This window comes from Balaenoptera acutorostrata, chromosome 9 (assembly GCF_949987535.1).
Source record: "Balaenoptera acutorostrata chromosome 9, mBalAcu1.1, whole genome shotgun sequence".
Taxonomy (NCBI): domain Eukaryota; kingdom Metazoa; phylum Chordata; class Mammalia; order Artiodactyla; family Balaenopteridae; genus Balaenoptera; species Balaenoptera acutorostrata.
In genome coordinates this window covers 94,302,702-94,319,208 of record NC_080072.1, presented here as the reverse complement: position 1 = coordinate 94,319,208, position 16,507 = coordinate 94,302,702, and the positions used below count along the sequence as shown (strand labels likewise).

Here is a 16,507-nt window from a genome sequence, read left to right as displayed (position 1 = left end):
AACATCACACATGTTTTTTCATCCTTTACATAATGATAGATTTCTTAGTTGAGAGATATAATGGCCAGGTTTTCTTTGTGATAAATGAAAATGAACTCAGAAAGTGAATTTAAAGAGTTGGCGTGGACCTTAGTGAGCCTCTCGTCCACTTCTTTGTCTTAGAGTTGGGAGAAACAGAAGCCCGGGGAAGTTCCATGATTTGCCTTGGGTTTCTCGGCCAGTTTGCAGAGGAGCTGAGACTGGCTGTGGTCTTTGGCCCTCAGGCTTTTCCCGGTGCTCCATGCTGCCTCCATCGTTAAGACTTTTCCATCATTTCAGCCAGTTGCATTCTTGTGTTAGGGAACGGTGGGGACTAAGCCCTGGATGTGGGGAAGGAGCACTGAGCTGTTTTTTATCTCCCACTTTCTAAGGTACCAAGAGGCGCTTTCCTACCTGGTGTACGCCTACCAGAGCAATGCCGCTCTGCTGATGAAGGGGCCCCGGCGGGGCGTGAAAGAGTCGGTGATCGCCTTATACCGAAGAAAATGCCTTCTGGTTTGTACTGATTGTAAAGCCTTACGACTTCTTTATTATTTTATTGTGTTTACCTCTGCTCCTTGAAGCCGTGAAGAAATACAACTTAAAAAAATCTCCAACAGGTTTTAGATTTTTCCAAACTCTGAAGAGTAGTTTTACATTGAAACAAATTATTTTAAGTTACTTCAGTGAATGTCATTCTTCTTCCACCCCTGATAGAAGTTAGGTGAGAATCACTTATCCCCATTTCGGTGCCCTTTATATGTACTGCATTATAGCTTTTATCATATGGGCTGTCTGCTAGATTGTGAGTTCTTGAGCACAGATCCTCTTCTTAGTCAGCTGTTTTCTCGGTGTCTGGCCCAGAGTAAACATGTAAGAAATGTGTGTTTTTCCTGTGTTCCCTGCTAAGCTAGTAGATGAGAGTTTTAGTGACTTCTAAAGAGATTCCAGTTTTTTTTTAAAAAGTATGAACCATCAGGATTGGTCCTGCCGTTCTATTAATATCTTCGTCATACACCACTGGAGATCTGTCCTGACCTATTTTGCATTTGGCCGCCACGTGGGAAGGAGACCCATATCCCCTCTGCCTCCGCAGGGGTTCCTGCAGGTGCTTGTCCTTCAGAAACTACAGAGGCGGCTTTCCCAGACCCATGTGCTTGCCTTTAGCCTCTCTGACACCCGGCAGGATCACCCTTCACGGGAGGAGTCAGGCCAGCATTTCTCCTGCTGCTTCTGTTAATACCAAGTGGAGGAGATTAAGTCATGACATGTATTTATCTCAGAAGCTTCATTTTCTGATTAGACTTAGGTTCCTGCATCAGTTATAGGTATGGCAGGGCACTTTGAAGCTGAAAAAAGGGCCTTGTAGATTTGATGGACCTAAATTTTAGTAAATACATGCTTTTATTTTTTAAATCACCAAATACAGATTACATTTTGAATGTCCCACTCAGCTGCCACAGGGAGACAGTACTAGGGGATTTAGATTCTTTCCACCTCTGGCTCTCACCCCGCCCCCGCCCCGCGTGCATCAGAATCGCCTAAGGAGCTTTCACATGGTTGGGACCCAGGCATCTCCCCAGCCAGTTAAACCAGTCTCCTGGGGAGGGGCCTGGGCACCAACTTGCCTTCTGCAGGTGATTTTGATGTTCAGTGAAGATTGAGAACCATTGAATGGGCCTTTTGATAGAAGCGGGTGTTAAATATGACCTTGACTTGTAAGTTTAGGCCACTGGGTCTGAGACTTTGCTGCATTCGGATCACCTTGGGAGCATTAAAAAAAAAAACCCCAGTGCCCAGGTCACCCAAATACCAATCAGTCAGCTTGCTTGGGTTGGGGCATCAGTAGTTTTTAAAGATCCCCAGGCAATTCCAGTGTACAGTGAAGTTTGGGAAGTACTTGTTTAGGCTCTTCCAAAATAGATATTTATCTTCTCTTTCCGACTTTTTTTTTTTTTTTTTCCACTCTGTTTTTTATCTGTAGGAGCTGAATGCCAAAGCGGCTTCTCTCTTTGAAACAAATGATGAGCACTCTGTAACAGAGGGTATTAATGTGATGAATGAGTTGATCATTCCCTGCATTCACCTTATCATTAATAACGACATCTCCAAGGATGACTTGGATGCCATTGAGATCATGAGAAACCACTGGTGCTCTTACCTTGGGCAAGATATTGCAGGTGTGATGTTGTTGCCGCTTCCAGTAATTTCTAAGGCCCTTGAGAATTCTAGAAACTGCAGTGGACTCAGTCTGTAGTACCGGTTGTCAAACCATTTTAAGGGACTGGAATCCCCTAGAATGTAAATGAGTCAAAAGTACACCTACTCTGTTGAAGCAAAGAATGGGAGCCTGAACCCCCTGTCCTTCTTGGCCTCCCCTTACCTCCTCTGTGGCTGCTGAATCACCTCCGCAGCCAGCCAGCCAGCTCTGTTTGAAATAAATCACTGCTCTCCAGGGATGTCAGACCGCTGTTACTTTTTCATCTGCCGAAATCTGAGCTTTAATTTTATAGTTTAAAAATAAAAATCTGTTTAGGCAGCTTGATTGGCTGTTGGTGCCATAATTAAATTTTCCTGTGACTTGAAGTTGCAAGACATAAACATATTATTAACTATGATGCCTTCAAGGTTAGCAAATTAGTAAATGGAACGTCTGTGCAAGTCCAAAAGCATTTTGGAGAGGGAGCCTAAAACTAGGTATTTTTAGGTGAGTTTGATAGATTTAGAAAGTTGCTATGTATCCTAATACGAATCCTCTCTGTTAGTTTCTCACTGATGTAGAGATATTCTACTGACTTGTTAAAGTGTCCAAGTTTATAATATTTATTGAAAAATTCTATAATAATTAGTAGCTATGAATTTTGTTTTAATGTCTTCAGTTTTTATTTAGACCGTGTGTGATATATAGCTTTACGTAATGCCAGGTACACACTGGTATATTTTAATTACTTGAAAGAAAAGAGCAGCATTATATTTATGGCGATAGTATATTTACGGTACATTATATTTATGGTACTTTCTCAAATTTTAAAGGATGATTGATTGGAAGACGTGTCCATAATGAAGTGAATATATAGTGTTATCCTGCCACACGTCACGTGGCTTAAAACAGTGACCTAAAACTTTGGTATATTTGGCAAATAGGTCTTTGCTACCGGTCTTTGCTACCTGAAGGAATCATCATTTGTCATTAGCTGGCCAGAACAGTGCTTTAACCTTTCAGGTTGGGTGATGGCTATATGAAAGACCTTCTCCTATCATTGCAGACTTATTAGTTTTTACTCAGAGATTTATTTAGCTGTATAGTAACCATCCATTTTTCCTCCACAGAAAATCTGCAGCTGTGCTTAGGGGAGTTTCTACCCAGACTTCTAGATCCTTCTGCAGAAATCATTGTCTTAAAGGAGCCTCCAACTATTCGACCCAATTCGCCCTATGACCTTTGTAGCAGGTTTGCAGCTGTCATGGAGTCAATTCAAGGAGTGTCAACTGTGACTGTGAAATAAGCTCCCACGTGTTCAAGTCCCATCCTGGTCTTTGATTGACTGTCTGTTGCACAGAAGTCTGTTGTCACAGTGTTTACCTTGGGAAAGGGATTAGGTGGAAAAGTAAGATTCAGATCCAGACCCCAACCATGCTGTGTATGTAAAGAAGGATTGAAAATAAAGTTGCACTTTTTAGGTACAGAATCACAAAAGCGATTTCGCTAAAAAAGGCAGGAACCAGTGTATTAAGGTATTGATTTATGGCAGAAGACCTGAAATGCCTCTTGTACCTACAAGCGTGCTTGGGCTTTTCTAAGCCTCTTGACACTTTTAAAATTATCCTTCAGGCATAAGTATTTTTGACAGCAGAGTAGAAGGGTGATTCATCAGGACCTGAACCATATGAACAGCCACTAGTTATTTTATCAAATACAGATGACATTAAAAAATTCTTAACTGCAAGAGAGGAGAAGTATACACCTTGCCTGGCTCTTGACAGGAGATGACAAAATAGGTTGTTGATGAACCACTACCCTTTCACACGTGGGTAGAACATAAGGTCATGCATGTGGCAGTAAGATGTTCAAAAGTCAAAAGAAAGCTGCCTCTCCTTTCTTTCTTCTCTCTCTTTTATTTTATATTTTTAAATAAACCAGAAAACCTCATACTCAGCCCTGAGTGAAAGAAAGGAAAGCATTAAGGACTTCAGACAGAGTAACAGCATTGTGAAACTTGACTGAAGATCACGTTTTCATAGTTAACCATTTAGGTAACATTTTCTAGTGTCTGAAAATTGTCAAAACCCATGTCTAAGGCTGCTGCTGGCCCAGAAGAACATTTTGATGCCCCTCCCCTTTTTTGCTTTTAAAAAATAAGGGATGTGGGTTTGTAAAAAGAAAAGAAAAATCTATATATATATGTATATGTAGAGAGAGAAATATCCCCTGTTGATCATTTTTAAAAGGCTCCAAATTGGGTATCCAAATTTTAAGATTAATGAGGGAATCGTGGGAGGGAAAAACACTTAACTCCAACAATGCAGATTTTATAAATGTGCAATAAAAATATTTGTTTTACCTTTGGTATGCAGTATGGCCTTTATTTAAATATATATTTTCTATTTTGGAAATGGATGGACTCAATAAGCATTTCTTATGTTTCAGTTTTTCTTCTTGAAAAGAAAAGGGCAGATTAGAGTGTTGAGGAACTTGATGGGGATGAAAGGCAGTAGTCACTTCTTTTTTTTTTTTTTTTTTTTTAAAACATCTTTATTGGAGTATAATTGCTTTACAATGGTGTGTTAGTTTCTGCTTTATAACAAAGTGAATCAGTTATACATATACATATGTTCCCATATCTCTTCCCTCTTGCATCTCCCTCCCTCCCACCCTCCCTATCCCACCCCTGTAGGTGGTCACAAAGCACCAAGCTGATCTCCCTGTGCTATGCGGCTGCTTCCCACTAGCTATCTATTTTACGTTTGGTAGTGTATATATGTCCATGCCACTCTCTCACCCTGTCACATCTCACCCCTCCCCCTCCCCATATCCTCAAGTCCATTCTCCGGTAGGTCTGTGTCTTTATTCCCGTCTTGCCACTAGGTTCTTCATGACCTTTTTTGTGGTCACTTCTTGAGCAGCACCTAGTGGTGACTGATCTCTTTTCATCTCATTTGCTAGTTGCATTGCATGTAAGTGTATCCACTTTGTAATTTTTCTGATTTAGAAGGCAAAAAAATTATTTCCTTGAAACCCAATTCTTATATTTTGGTTAAATTAATGGTTAGGCCATCTTTTACAGATATTCAGAGGTGCTTTTGTGTTTTAAAGCTCACTGCAAAGATCTGTTTCATGGGAAATTGATCAATTTTCTTACCCATTGATTACCTTTTACTATTTAAAATTCTAGGTAGTAGCACCATTTGCCTTCTGCTTTTAATACCTGTCATTACTGATTACTGTGCACAGTTACATAACAACCCTGGGATGAAAATGGGGACTGTGGTTTGCCCAAGGTCATAGGTGTCCTAAGTAGTGGAACCAGGACACTAACGCTTGGTGTGTCTCACTTCATAGCCTGTGCTGTTAACAACTGCTTGACTGCCCTTGGAAGTCTTGTAAAATCTTTTGCTTTGTACCTTTCCACATTAGTTATCTCCTGATGAGCTTTTAAGAATCTGCAGTTGGTGAAGAAAGGAACAGCTGGACATCTGTGGTGGTGGATCCACTCAGACCACCATGGCGGGTACTGGGGCTGCCTTAGGTACAGCTTAGTTTCTTTCAGGGTCAGCAAACTGCCTCAAGCTAAGAATGGCTTTACTTATTTAAAGGGTTGTGAAAAAGAAGGATGAGGGGAAGGGATGTTGGGGGTGGGGTGGGAGAAAGAACCAGTGTGACCCTTCACCAGAAATGATTTCAAGAGTTTGGGCAGGGTACTTGACCTCAGCATAAATTCCCTGGAGCCTGGGTTTAGCCTTTCCCTGGTTAACTGGAATTGCAATCGTTTTCCATCTGGGTTTGTTAATTAACTCTTTCAAGAACTGTGGAGCATATAAACTCATTGTTACCCTACCCACTTCAAGAAAGAGGTGTGAAGTGGATACACAGAACAATTTAAATAATGAATGAAGAAGAGGCAAGGATTGAATGAAGGGCTGGGATGTAGCAGGGATAGGATAGAAGGGAGAATTAACTGCAGCTGTAGTTGACTCATTTTCCTTGCTCGGTTTATTATATTTCATTGAATGAATGTATCTTATAATTTATTATGCTGTTGTCGTTTGAGTGTTTCCAGTTTTTGGCTGCTACCCATAATGCTACCAGGAACGTTCACGCACATGTCTTTTGATGCACCCAAGAGTGCGTTTCTGTTGGTATGTAATTCTGAGTGGAATTACTGGATCATTAGAATATATGGGTCATAGGAATAGGTAGATGTATCTTTATTAGGTTCTACCAAACAGTTTTCCAAAGCAGTTATACCAATTTAAACTCCTACCAGCAGTTTACAAGAGTTCCAGTTGCCCCATATCCTTGTCAAGATTTGATTTTGTCAGTATTTTTAATATAGCCGTTCTGGTAGACACGTGATGATATCATTTTGATTTGCACTTCCCTGTGTCAGCTGAAGAAAAATGCACAACCTACAAGTTGCAAGTTATGTTTTATTTAGGGACCTTACTGAGGACTGTGGCCCTGGGGGCATCCTCTCAGATAGCTCTGAGGAACTGTTCCAAAGAGGTAAGGGAGGGAAAAACATGTAGTTGAACATTGAAAGACTACTACTAATCACAAAAACACCAGACATTTCAAGTTAATGATTTTAGTGCTTTTCTACCTATGAGAAGATGCGAGCCTCATTGAAATTATTCCTTAGATATGCATCTTAACTATCTAGGGCCAGTATCCTGTTTTTCTCTGTCCTGAATTCCCCTCAGGGTGCACCATCAGGGCTGGCTGCAGTGGCTGATGGCTTGATGGTGGGCAACATTCGTTTTTTTCCTGGGATGGCAGGCAACAGTCTTTTGTCCACATCTGTGTCCTAAGGATGTCCAGCATCTCTTAATATACTTATTGGCCTTTGGCTATTCTCTTTTTTTGAAATACGTATTTAAGTCTTTTGCTCACTTTTTTTTTTCTTTTCCTTAGTGATTTATAGGAGTTTTTTGAAAATATAGTCCAGTTATGGAAACTTTTTTGGTTATATGCATTGCCTATATCTTCTCCCACTGTGGCTTTTCATTTGATGTCTTTGGGTGAAAACAAGTTTTTAATGTTAAGGTTGTCTAGTTTATCAGTCTTTTCCTTCATGGTTAATGCTACTGTGCCCTATTGAGGAAATTATTTCCAAGGTCATAAAGATATTCTGTGTTATCTTTCAGAAGTTTCACTGTTTTACCCTTCACATTTAGTGGACTGACCCTCACCATTTATTGAAAACATTTTGTGTTTCCCAGTGCTATGCCTTTGTCATAAGGTGTCTATGTAGGGTTCTGCTTCTGGGCTCTTTTGTCTGTTCTATTGGCCTGTTTGTCTGCTTGTCCAATATCACATTGTCCTAATTAGTGTAGCTTTATAAGTCTTGATTTCTGGTACAATAAATTGTCCAGTTTTGGACATCTTCAATATCATCTTGGCTATTGATTTTTTTATATTTCCATATAAACTTTAGAATCAGTTTGTCAATTTCACACATGCATACACAAATCTCCAGGGATTTTGATGTGGTTTATAGTGACTATAGATAATTTGAAGAGAATTGACATCTGATCTATGAACATTGTATATAATTTTTATTTAGGTTTTCCTCAGTTTCTGTATAAAGGTCTTCCACCTCTTTCATAAGATTTATTCCTGGATCTTTGATATTTTTCAACCTATTGTAAATGCTGTGATTTTTTAAAATTCCATTTTTAATTGTTTGTTGCTGACATCTAGAAACAAATGGATGTTTTTATATCAAGCCTGTAAGAATTACTTATTAATTCCAATAGTATATCAGTTTTTTTTTAGATCTTCTCTATACACTATGTTATCTGTGAATGATGACTTTTATTTCAAGTCCTTACAACATTTCTTTTTCTTGCCTGGTCACACTTGAACCTCTGGTACAATGCTGAATAGAAGTGGTGATAGTGGGTGTCATTATCCCCCCCCCGCATATCAGGGGGAAAGTTTTCAGTATTTCACCATACTGTAGGCTTTTAATAAATTCCATTTATTAGATAAAGAAAGATTCCTTTTATTCCGAGTTTGAGTTTTTTTAAAATTATGAATGGGTGTTGAAATTTATCAAATGCTTTTTCTTTATCTATTGAAATGATTACATGGATCTTTTCCTTTACTCTGTTCATGTGTGAATTACATTTATTAATTTTAAACCAACCATGTTTCCAGAAGAAACTGAATTTGATCGTGATATATTTTTTATATGCATATGGAATTTTTTCATATTCTATTTAGGACTTTTGCATGTATATTCATGAGAGAGATTGGCCTTTAATTTTCTTTTCCTGTAATGTTCTTATCAAAGTTTTGGTGTAGATTATTCTGGCCTTATTGCATGAGCTGGGATGTTCTCTCATTTTCTATGCTCTGAAAGAGTCTGTATAAGATAGGATTATTTCTTCCTTAATGTCTGGCAGAATTCATTGTTGAAGCCATCTGATCCCAGAGTTGTTTTTTGTGTGTTTTGAAAAGATGCTTTTAACTATAGATTCAGCTTCTTTTATACATTTAGGGTTTTCAGACTTTTTTTGGTTACCTCTTGTGTCAGTTTTGGAAAATTATTAGAAATTTGTCCAAAAAAAGAGAAATATGTCCGTTTCGTCTAAAATTTAAAATTTACTTGGCAAAAAGTTTATAATAACGCCTCGTGTGTGTGTGTGTGTGTGTGTGTGTGTGTGTGTTTAGTGGCTCCAGGATCTTAGTGATGTCCCCCTTTTCATTACTGATACTGGGTGACACGTATCTTCTTTTCTTTCTGGTTAGTATTTCCAGAGGTTTATTGGTCTTTTCAAACAACTTTATTTTGTTTTTATTTATTTTTCTCTTTTGTAAGTTTTTTTCCTGCCTTTTTATTTATTTATTTTTGGCCATGCCATGAGGTTTGTGGGATCTTAGTTCCCCAACCAGGGATCGAACCCGTGCCCCCTGTAGTGGAAGCGCAGAGTGTAACCACTGGACCTCCAAGGAATTCCCTTTTCTGCCTTTTTAATTCAGAGCTCTTCAGCAGTGATTCCTAACCCTGGTCACCAATCCAGAATCAGCTGTCACTTTAAAAATCCCAGTTGCCAAGGCCTCAATCCTGCAGATATGGGCTAATTAGACTTCCACTGGACCCCAGATGCTTTTATGCTTGGAACGCATCACAGGTGATTCTGATAAACATACAGTCACAGCTGAGAACTACTTCTTCATAGAACTTCCATGCCTACTAGTAAGGTGGGTTTTACATTGTCCTCAACACACTGAGTTCTGTGGTTTCATAAAGTCTGTAGAATCTTCTGCAATGATAGTTTACAGGCTTTTATGCTTTCTGAATTAATATATTATAACTTTGGTGTATTCCTTATGTTGTGAAACTCAACTTTGATGGAGATATAGAAAAATATATTTTTTTCTGTGTAATTAACCTTTCTTTTAATTACCGTAAACACATGAGTTCCTTAAAGTTCGCTCACAGGCTCAACTTCTCAGCTATTCAGTCATTACATTGCTTTTCCCTGAACCTTTAAAAAAATTATCCACATTCTCTTAGGCTATTAAACACTAAACTGACGTAATCTACTACAAATCAGAGTGGAACTGCCTTAAGAGATTTTCAGGGCACTTTCATGTCCTCCTCCTTTCAGCCCTCTTGTTTGCTGCATTGCCCAATAGGCTGTTGGCTAGTTACCTGATCCCGCAACCTCCTTGTTGTGTGTAACTGATTGGCCATTTACAGACAAGTGAATCGGTCTTATAAGGTAGCGACCTGGTCTCTTCCCTTCTCAGATAAGCCTGGATTGTTCCTGCTATGAGGAAGACAGGAAATTGTGATAATAAGCAATGAAGCAGGAATATTAACTTTGAGTAGGAGAAGGGGACAGAAACCTTCTAAAGAATTTAGGTGACTTGGGCAACGAAGAGTAGCCCCCACTCGACGCAACTAGAGAAAGCCCGCGCACAGCAGCAGAGACCCAGTGCAAAGACAAAATAAAAAAAATTAAAAAAAAAAAAGAATTTAGGTCACTTGGAATTGATAAGCTGCTACATAAGTACTCAGGGATTGCCAAGAGTGAGTTTTGAAAATTAAATGTGTGCTGCCGGTCCTGGTATTAATCATGTTCGTGGAGGTATGACCAGTTTTCTATCTAGAGCCCTAATGGTGGGCTAGAGGTATCACTCATGCCAAAGATGGTCTTCCCAAATTAGCATTTAGATTTTAACAGTAAGGATAGAACCCCCAATGATGACCTGGAAGTAGCATCGTCATTCACTAAGTCATCTTGACCGTCTCTACGTAGGGAATAGCCAGATCTCATTCATGAGTTGAACAGTTTTACAGCTTTCCTGATTTATAAATCACTGCTGAATCAATGTGTCTCATGAAGATGTAGTTCATGGAAAGAATATTGGCATTGTTATCTAACAACTGAGTTCAAATACTGGCTAAACCTATTTTCCTGGTCTATAAAACAAAAATATCCTTAACCTTGCAGTTATGTTCTAAGGGTTAAAAGAAACAATAGATGCAGCAATGACTCGGTGTAAAGTTTTTTTTTTTAAATTAATTAATTTATTTTTATTTTTGGCTGTGTTGGGTCCTCGCTTCTGTGCTAGGGCTTTCTCTAGTTGCGGCAAGCGGGGGCCACTCTTCATCGCAGCGCGCGGGCCTCACTATCGCGGCCTCTCTTGTTGCAGAGCACAGGCTCCAGACGCGCAGGCTCAGTAGTTGTGGCTCACGGGCCCAGTTGCTCTGCGGCATGTGGGATCCTCCCAGACTAGGGCTCGAACCCGTGTCCCCTGCATTGGCAGGCAGATTCTCAACCACTGCACCACCAGGGAAGCCCCCGGTGTAAAGTATTGATAGCTGCAGGTCTCGTGTGGAAATGTACTGTGGGGCAAGGTCTTTAAGGCTTCTCCTTGGCCTATGTAGGGCTCACAGGTGGATTCTAAATAACTGGGTCGTAATGTAGACATCCAGGGTGCTGTAGGTCTCTGGCAAGCGGATGTGCTCATATTAGCCAGTCTGACTGGAAGAGAGATGCTGAAGGGATCCGGGCCTATGCTGGATAGAAAAATCACAGTATCTCCTATCGGATTCTTTTCTTGCTTTGGGTATATTTTTTCTTTAATCATTTTATTGAATGGCCTAAACTTGATAGGGAACAATGAGTCAATAGCTTTCTTTTTGTTTCCATGGCTACCTTCCAGTATGATCCTTTGGCTGTCCTTTCCCTGAGAACTTTATTGTCACGTTTGAGTATGAAAAGAATAATTTTCATGTATTACAGTGTCTGGACCAGTCTAGATCAAAAGTTCACTCTCATGCATTTGCTTCAGTGCTTCTCCCCTCATGTTAGTCCAGGCCTCAGCCTGAAGTTCAGGGACTAACAGTAAGGAAAGAGCCGTAGGATGTTTTTCTGCTCCCCTGCTCCGTTCCCCTCCTAACCCCCAGCTCCTGGCAGCCCTAGAGCCTGGGGGAGGAGAGTTTACAGCAGAAGAAGGCAAAGGACATTGTTTACTTTTGAAATAGTTTTGTTTCTAATACACTCATTCTTTGTTATGGCAAGAATCCAATTACTAGCTCTTGGGTGGGGTATTTTATGGGTTCTTCAGAGAGCTCTGTAGAAAACTTCCAGATCATTCCCTGATACGGCTTTTGGACATCCTGGCTGGCCTCTTTCAGTCCCTCTCAGCTCCCGCTCGAGTCCCTCACGCCGTCCAGCAGTGCTCTGGGACAGTGTCACCCAGACTGCCTGCCCCAGCACCCATCTGGGCTACAGAAGGCTTACCATCCTTGCCCCAGTAAAAGGCAGAAGGGCAGGTGCTGCCACTCTGCCCCACTCGAGCCAGCCCCCTGCTTCAGGCTGCTCCGGTGGTGGTCAGGCACCCTCGTCTGTGCCTCCGTAGCCCAGGAGTTTCTGCAGCTCGGCACGGGTGGGGTGGGTGTGTTTCAGATACCCGTCTTCCCTGCTGGGAACAGCTCCATCCGTGAGTGGTGCTTCTGAGGTCCATCTCCACCGCACTCCGCACAGGGAAGGGTAGAGACATCACCGTGCTCCCAACTGTTACGAATTCCCTTCCAGGAAGCCTCCCTAATGAGTCTGGGTGTTTCTCTTATGTAGGTGTTGGGTGTGAAGGCTGACCACCAGTTTGGTGACTTCTCAGCAGCAGTGTGGTGAGCCCCTGTCTTTAGAATCCAGGGCATGTATCACCCACGGGATTTGGCTTTGAGGCACTATTCAAAATTCTGGGGCTTCCCTGGTGGCGCAATGGTTGATAATCTGCCTGCCAATGCAGGGGACACAGGTTCAAGCCCTGGCTGGGAAGATCCCACATGCCGCGGAGCAACTGGGCCCGTGAGCCACAGCTACTGAGCCTGCGCATCTGGAGCCTGTGCTCCGCAACAACAGAGGCCGTGATAGTGAGAGGCCCGCGCACCGCGATGAAGAGCGGCCCCCACTCGCCGCAACTAGAGAAAGCCCTCGCACGGAAACGAAGACCCAACACAGCAAATAAATAAATAAATAAATAAATTTATAAAGTTCCTACCAAAATTCAAAAAAAAAAAATTCTGGGCAACAACAAAACAGTCTGTACACATACTATAAATGTGGACAAGGTAGCAAGAACAACTGGCTTAAAAAAATAAATCCATCAGTTAGTAGAGTGGAATGTGATCCCAGCTTCTTTCAGTTCCATATCAGAGGCCAGTGACTGCAGACATTTCCCTAACTCTGAGTTTTGTATTATCCTAACCCTCCCTGGCTGCTAAGACACATCTCCTGTCCAGAAGCCCATAAAACTATTTCTTACTTTCCTCCCATCCCAAAATGCGTCTAACCCTTGGGACTTTTCCCTTAGAGCTAGTCTCAGAGGCTCAGAAGGGTAACAGATGAATGTTTTGATAGGGACCTTCTGGAATGCCTTCTCTGCTAATGATGAAATGTTCAGACCCAGAGGAAGGCTGGTGGAGAAGATAGCACCGAACATATCAAATTCTAACTGCATCACGTTTGGCGAGTCCCCGGGTTATTTTCTTACAATGCTTTGCACATAATAAAAGCTTTTGCCTTGAAACATCGATTGATTGATGTCCCTTTCCGTTTCTAATACATATGACAACATACCTCTCCATGTGTAACCACAATAAAGAAATGTTTTTAATGTTAATTTGCCACAAATGTATGAGAAAAGGCTGAACTGAAGCTAAGATTTAATTAGTTCTATTTTTATTTCTCATTATTTTCCCTACAATGCAGGTAGATAAAAACAGTGGCAGTTTTTGGTGAAAAGCATCTTCTTCCTCAGACTCTTTCTATAAAAGTAGATTCTGGCCAGAATGCAGATCACCTTTCCTTCAGGGGATGACATGCTATTGACTGCTTGGGAATCAATCAACAGTCCCTGCTCCACTCCTATCATTTTAAAAAATGCCTTTGGGGACTTCCTTGGTGGTCCTGTGGGTAAGACTCTGAGCTCCCAATGCAGTGGGCCCGGGTTCGATCCCTGGTCCGGGAACTAGATCCCACATGCATGCCGAAACTAAGAAGTCTGCATGCTGCAACTAAAAGATCCTGCGTGCCGCAAGTAAGACCCGCCGCAGCCGAAATAAATTAATAAGTAAATATTTAAAAAGTGCAGACCTTTAAAAAAATTTTTTAAATGCCTTTGTGTCCTTCATAAAGGAGAGTTAGGAAGACAGGCTATTTTTTTTCTTAATAAATCTTTAGTTTGTGTCCATTTCTTTGCAGAGGAAGCCATAATCACATGCTGATGAAAAATACCATCAGCGCCTGCACACGTGGGATTAGGATGAGGGCTGCAGGTCACCAGCAGGACCAGGTGATCCACCTGGCAACAAAGATCCTGTTTAGACCTCAACAAATGCACAAAGCACAAGATTTTTCTTTTAGGTCTTTGGTTTTTTCTTCTGCTTGGGTGCTAGTTTTTCCTTTGGTCTGGTGGATTGTCTCAGCAACCCATCCCCATGAAGCAACAGGATGGGGTGGGTGACAAAAGCCTGCCATGGCATCCAAGCCTTGGATTCAAGTCTCAGCCAGCTAATTACTCACCACGGGCATGTTGCCTAAATTCTTCATTTTCCCATTAGCAAAACAAATAATATCTGTTCTCCCAATCTCAAAAAAAAAAAAAAACCCTCAATATAACAGTAAATAAAACACAAGATACGTGAAAGTGCGTTGTCATCTCTTAAACCCTACGCAACTGTGTGGTAGGGATACGGCCCAGGGACAAGGTGTTAGGAAAGGGGGAGCAGGCAACTGTTTCGGTCAGCTGAGCTCCTGTTCCTGGCCGCATGCTTGGCTTCCCTTGGTTCTGAGAACAGAGACAACATTCTCCAGGCCTTACAGGCCCTACAGGTCCTGCAAGATCCTGTTCCTTCCTACTTCACCAGCCTTGTCTTTTACTTTTTTCTCTCTCTATCTAGAATTGCTATCCATCCTTTAGCTTGTAGGCAGTTATCATTTCCTTAGGGTACCCGCTCATTTAACCCGACTAGGTTAAATTGCTCCTATTGCATGATCTTAGAGAACCATGTACCTTTCCAGATTTGTAAAGTTTGTCACAACTACGATTTGCATTGATGTGATTTCCCATTAATATTTGTCTCCCCTAATTGCCTATACAAGGGGCAGGGATACACTTTGTCCTACCGTTTTATTCCTGGTTGCTAGCACAATGCCTAGCACGTGGTAGGTGCTCAATAAATATTTGTTCAAAGAGTGAATAAGTGGCCAGATGGATGAATAACAAAATGAGTCCTTCTTGTAGGTCCTATGGGACCCAAGGATAACTCTTGGATATTTGAGCTTCACCCCTGATTGAAACTTGGCCTAAAGATCCTTGAAACATAATCAAGAAGGGGTAGTTGATAAAATGGGCATTGGAACCAGAGAAGGCCAGAATACAAATCTGATGCAAACCACTCTTTTATACTCAAAAATTTATTTACCTAAGAGTCACTTGGATTTGTGTATGTCAAGTGGACATATACAAAAAGACATACTGGGAAAGGAGCTTTCTGGAGAAACTGTGCCTCCTAGAGGATGCTATTCTGGGTGAGAAGGTAACTGAGTCAGGTGCTGAAGACGAAGTTGCACCTGAGCAGACTCATTTCCTCAGGAAAAAAAAGAAGGGAACTGGTCTGGGCTATGCCGGCAAACTTGTTTATTCCTGTGTCGGTGCGTGCATATTCTGTGGCGGCTACTTCAAGATGCCAGGGCTATGCCGATGTTATTTAACTGAGAAGGAGAGGCATCTGAGCACAAGCAGTACAGCCTCAAGGCAAAGCACAGGACCAGCGTGTGGAGGGAGGGAGCTCCTCAGTCCTGCGAGCAAAAGGTGCCTCCAAACTTGGAAAAGGGATATATCTGGGGACACTGGGAACCATCACCCTTAGTTGTTCTCCTGTGGGAATTGTCGACGGGGTCAGCGGTGACTCTCAACTGATTAAGGCAGTGGGAGGCAGATGGTAGCGAGAGGATCAGGGTGGACACGCAGGGTAGTTTCAGCTGATGAGCAGGTTTATGAGTAAATGGGAGGCTCCTCCTTGAGGACTTGCAGAAATGCCTGAGGAAGACCTGGGCCAGGCGGTCAGGAAGCAAAGGAACTTGGGTCATTGTTGTGAAAGGGACTTTTCTGGTTGCCACAGCCTAGGTAGGTCTGCTGACACTTGGGTTAAAACTTAAGGGATTTATAATGTGATTTTGCATATGGTAAAAGACATTTCCGAGGAGCTGATAAATCTCTCCACGTGTATGCCCACATTGGGCAGTCCTTGGGTACAGCCACAAGGACTGATGTATTGTGAAGCTCCCTTTCAAATCGTGCACCCGAGACTGAAAATGAACCCAAGGAGGGTCCCTGTCCTGAGGTGATATTATAGGCCAATAATTCATTTTCATTTGCAAAGGCATATCTTTAGCTTTTCTATCTTCATATCCAGTAGACTAGGTTTTCTAGGTTGAATGCTATCTTGTAATATGTCTTCCTTAGTAATAAAAGAATCAAGTATATAATTAATGTTATGAGCTTACAAGTATTTTATGCAAATAAAATCTAAATCAGATAAACATGTTTTTAGAAACTGTGCCTTGATTTTTCATTCTGAAATTAGGATCACCATATCACCAAGATAGTCAAATTCTTGAACAAATGAGACAGTGACTTCCACCCCTAAAATGAGGCAAGCAAATATAGAGTGATGACGGATAAGGAAGAGACAGGATTCTCCTGACATTCCTCTGTTCCATAGATTCCTTGGCAAAGCTTGTC

General features: G+C 41.4%; 1 protein-coding gene across 12 annotated transcripts in view; it reads left to right on the top strand.

Annotated features, from left to right (window-relative positions):
- The window catches only part of USP28 (ubiquitin specific peptidase 28), a 58,711-nt gene extending 54,127 nt beyond the window's left edge, over positions 1–4,584 (top strand). For all 12 annotated transcript variants that reach the window (XM_057552603.1, XM_057552601.1, XM_057552597.1 and 9 more), the window contains 3 exons: positions 411–534; positions 2,003–2,198; positions 3,349–4,584. In XM_057552603.1, the coding sequence (XP_057408586.1) occupies positions 411–534; positions 2,003–2,198; positions 3,349–3,524 (496 nt within the window). In that variant the 3' untranslated portion in view covers positions 3,525–4,584. The remainder of the gene's footprint in view (positions 1–410; positions 535–2,002; positions 2,199–3,348) is intronic.
- Positions 4,585–16,507: the final 11,923 nt, after the last annotated feature.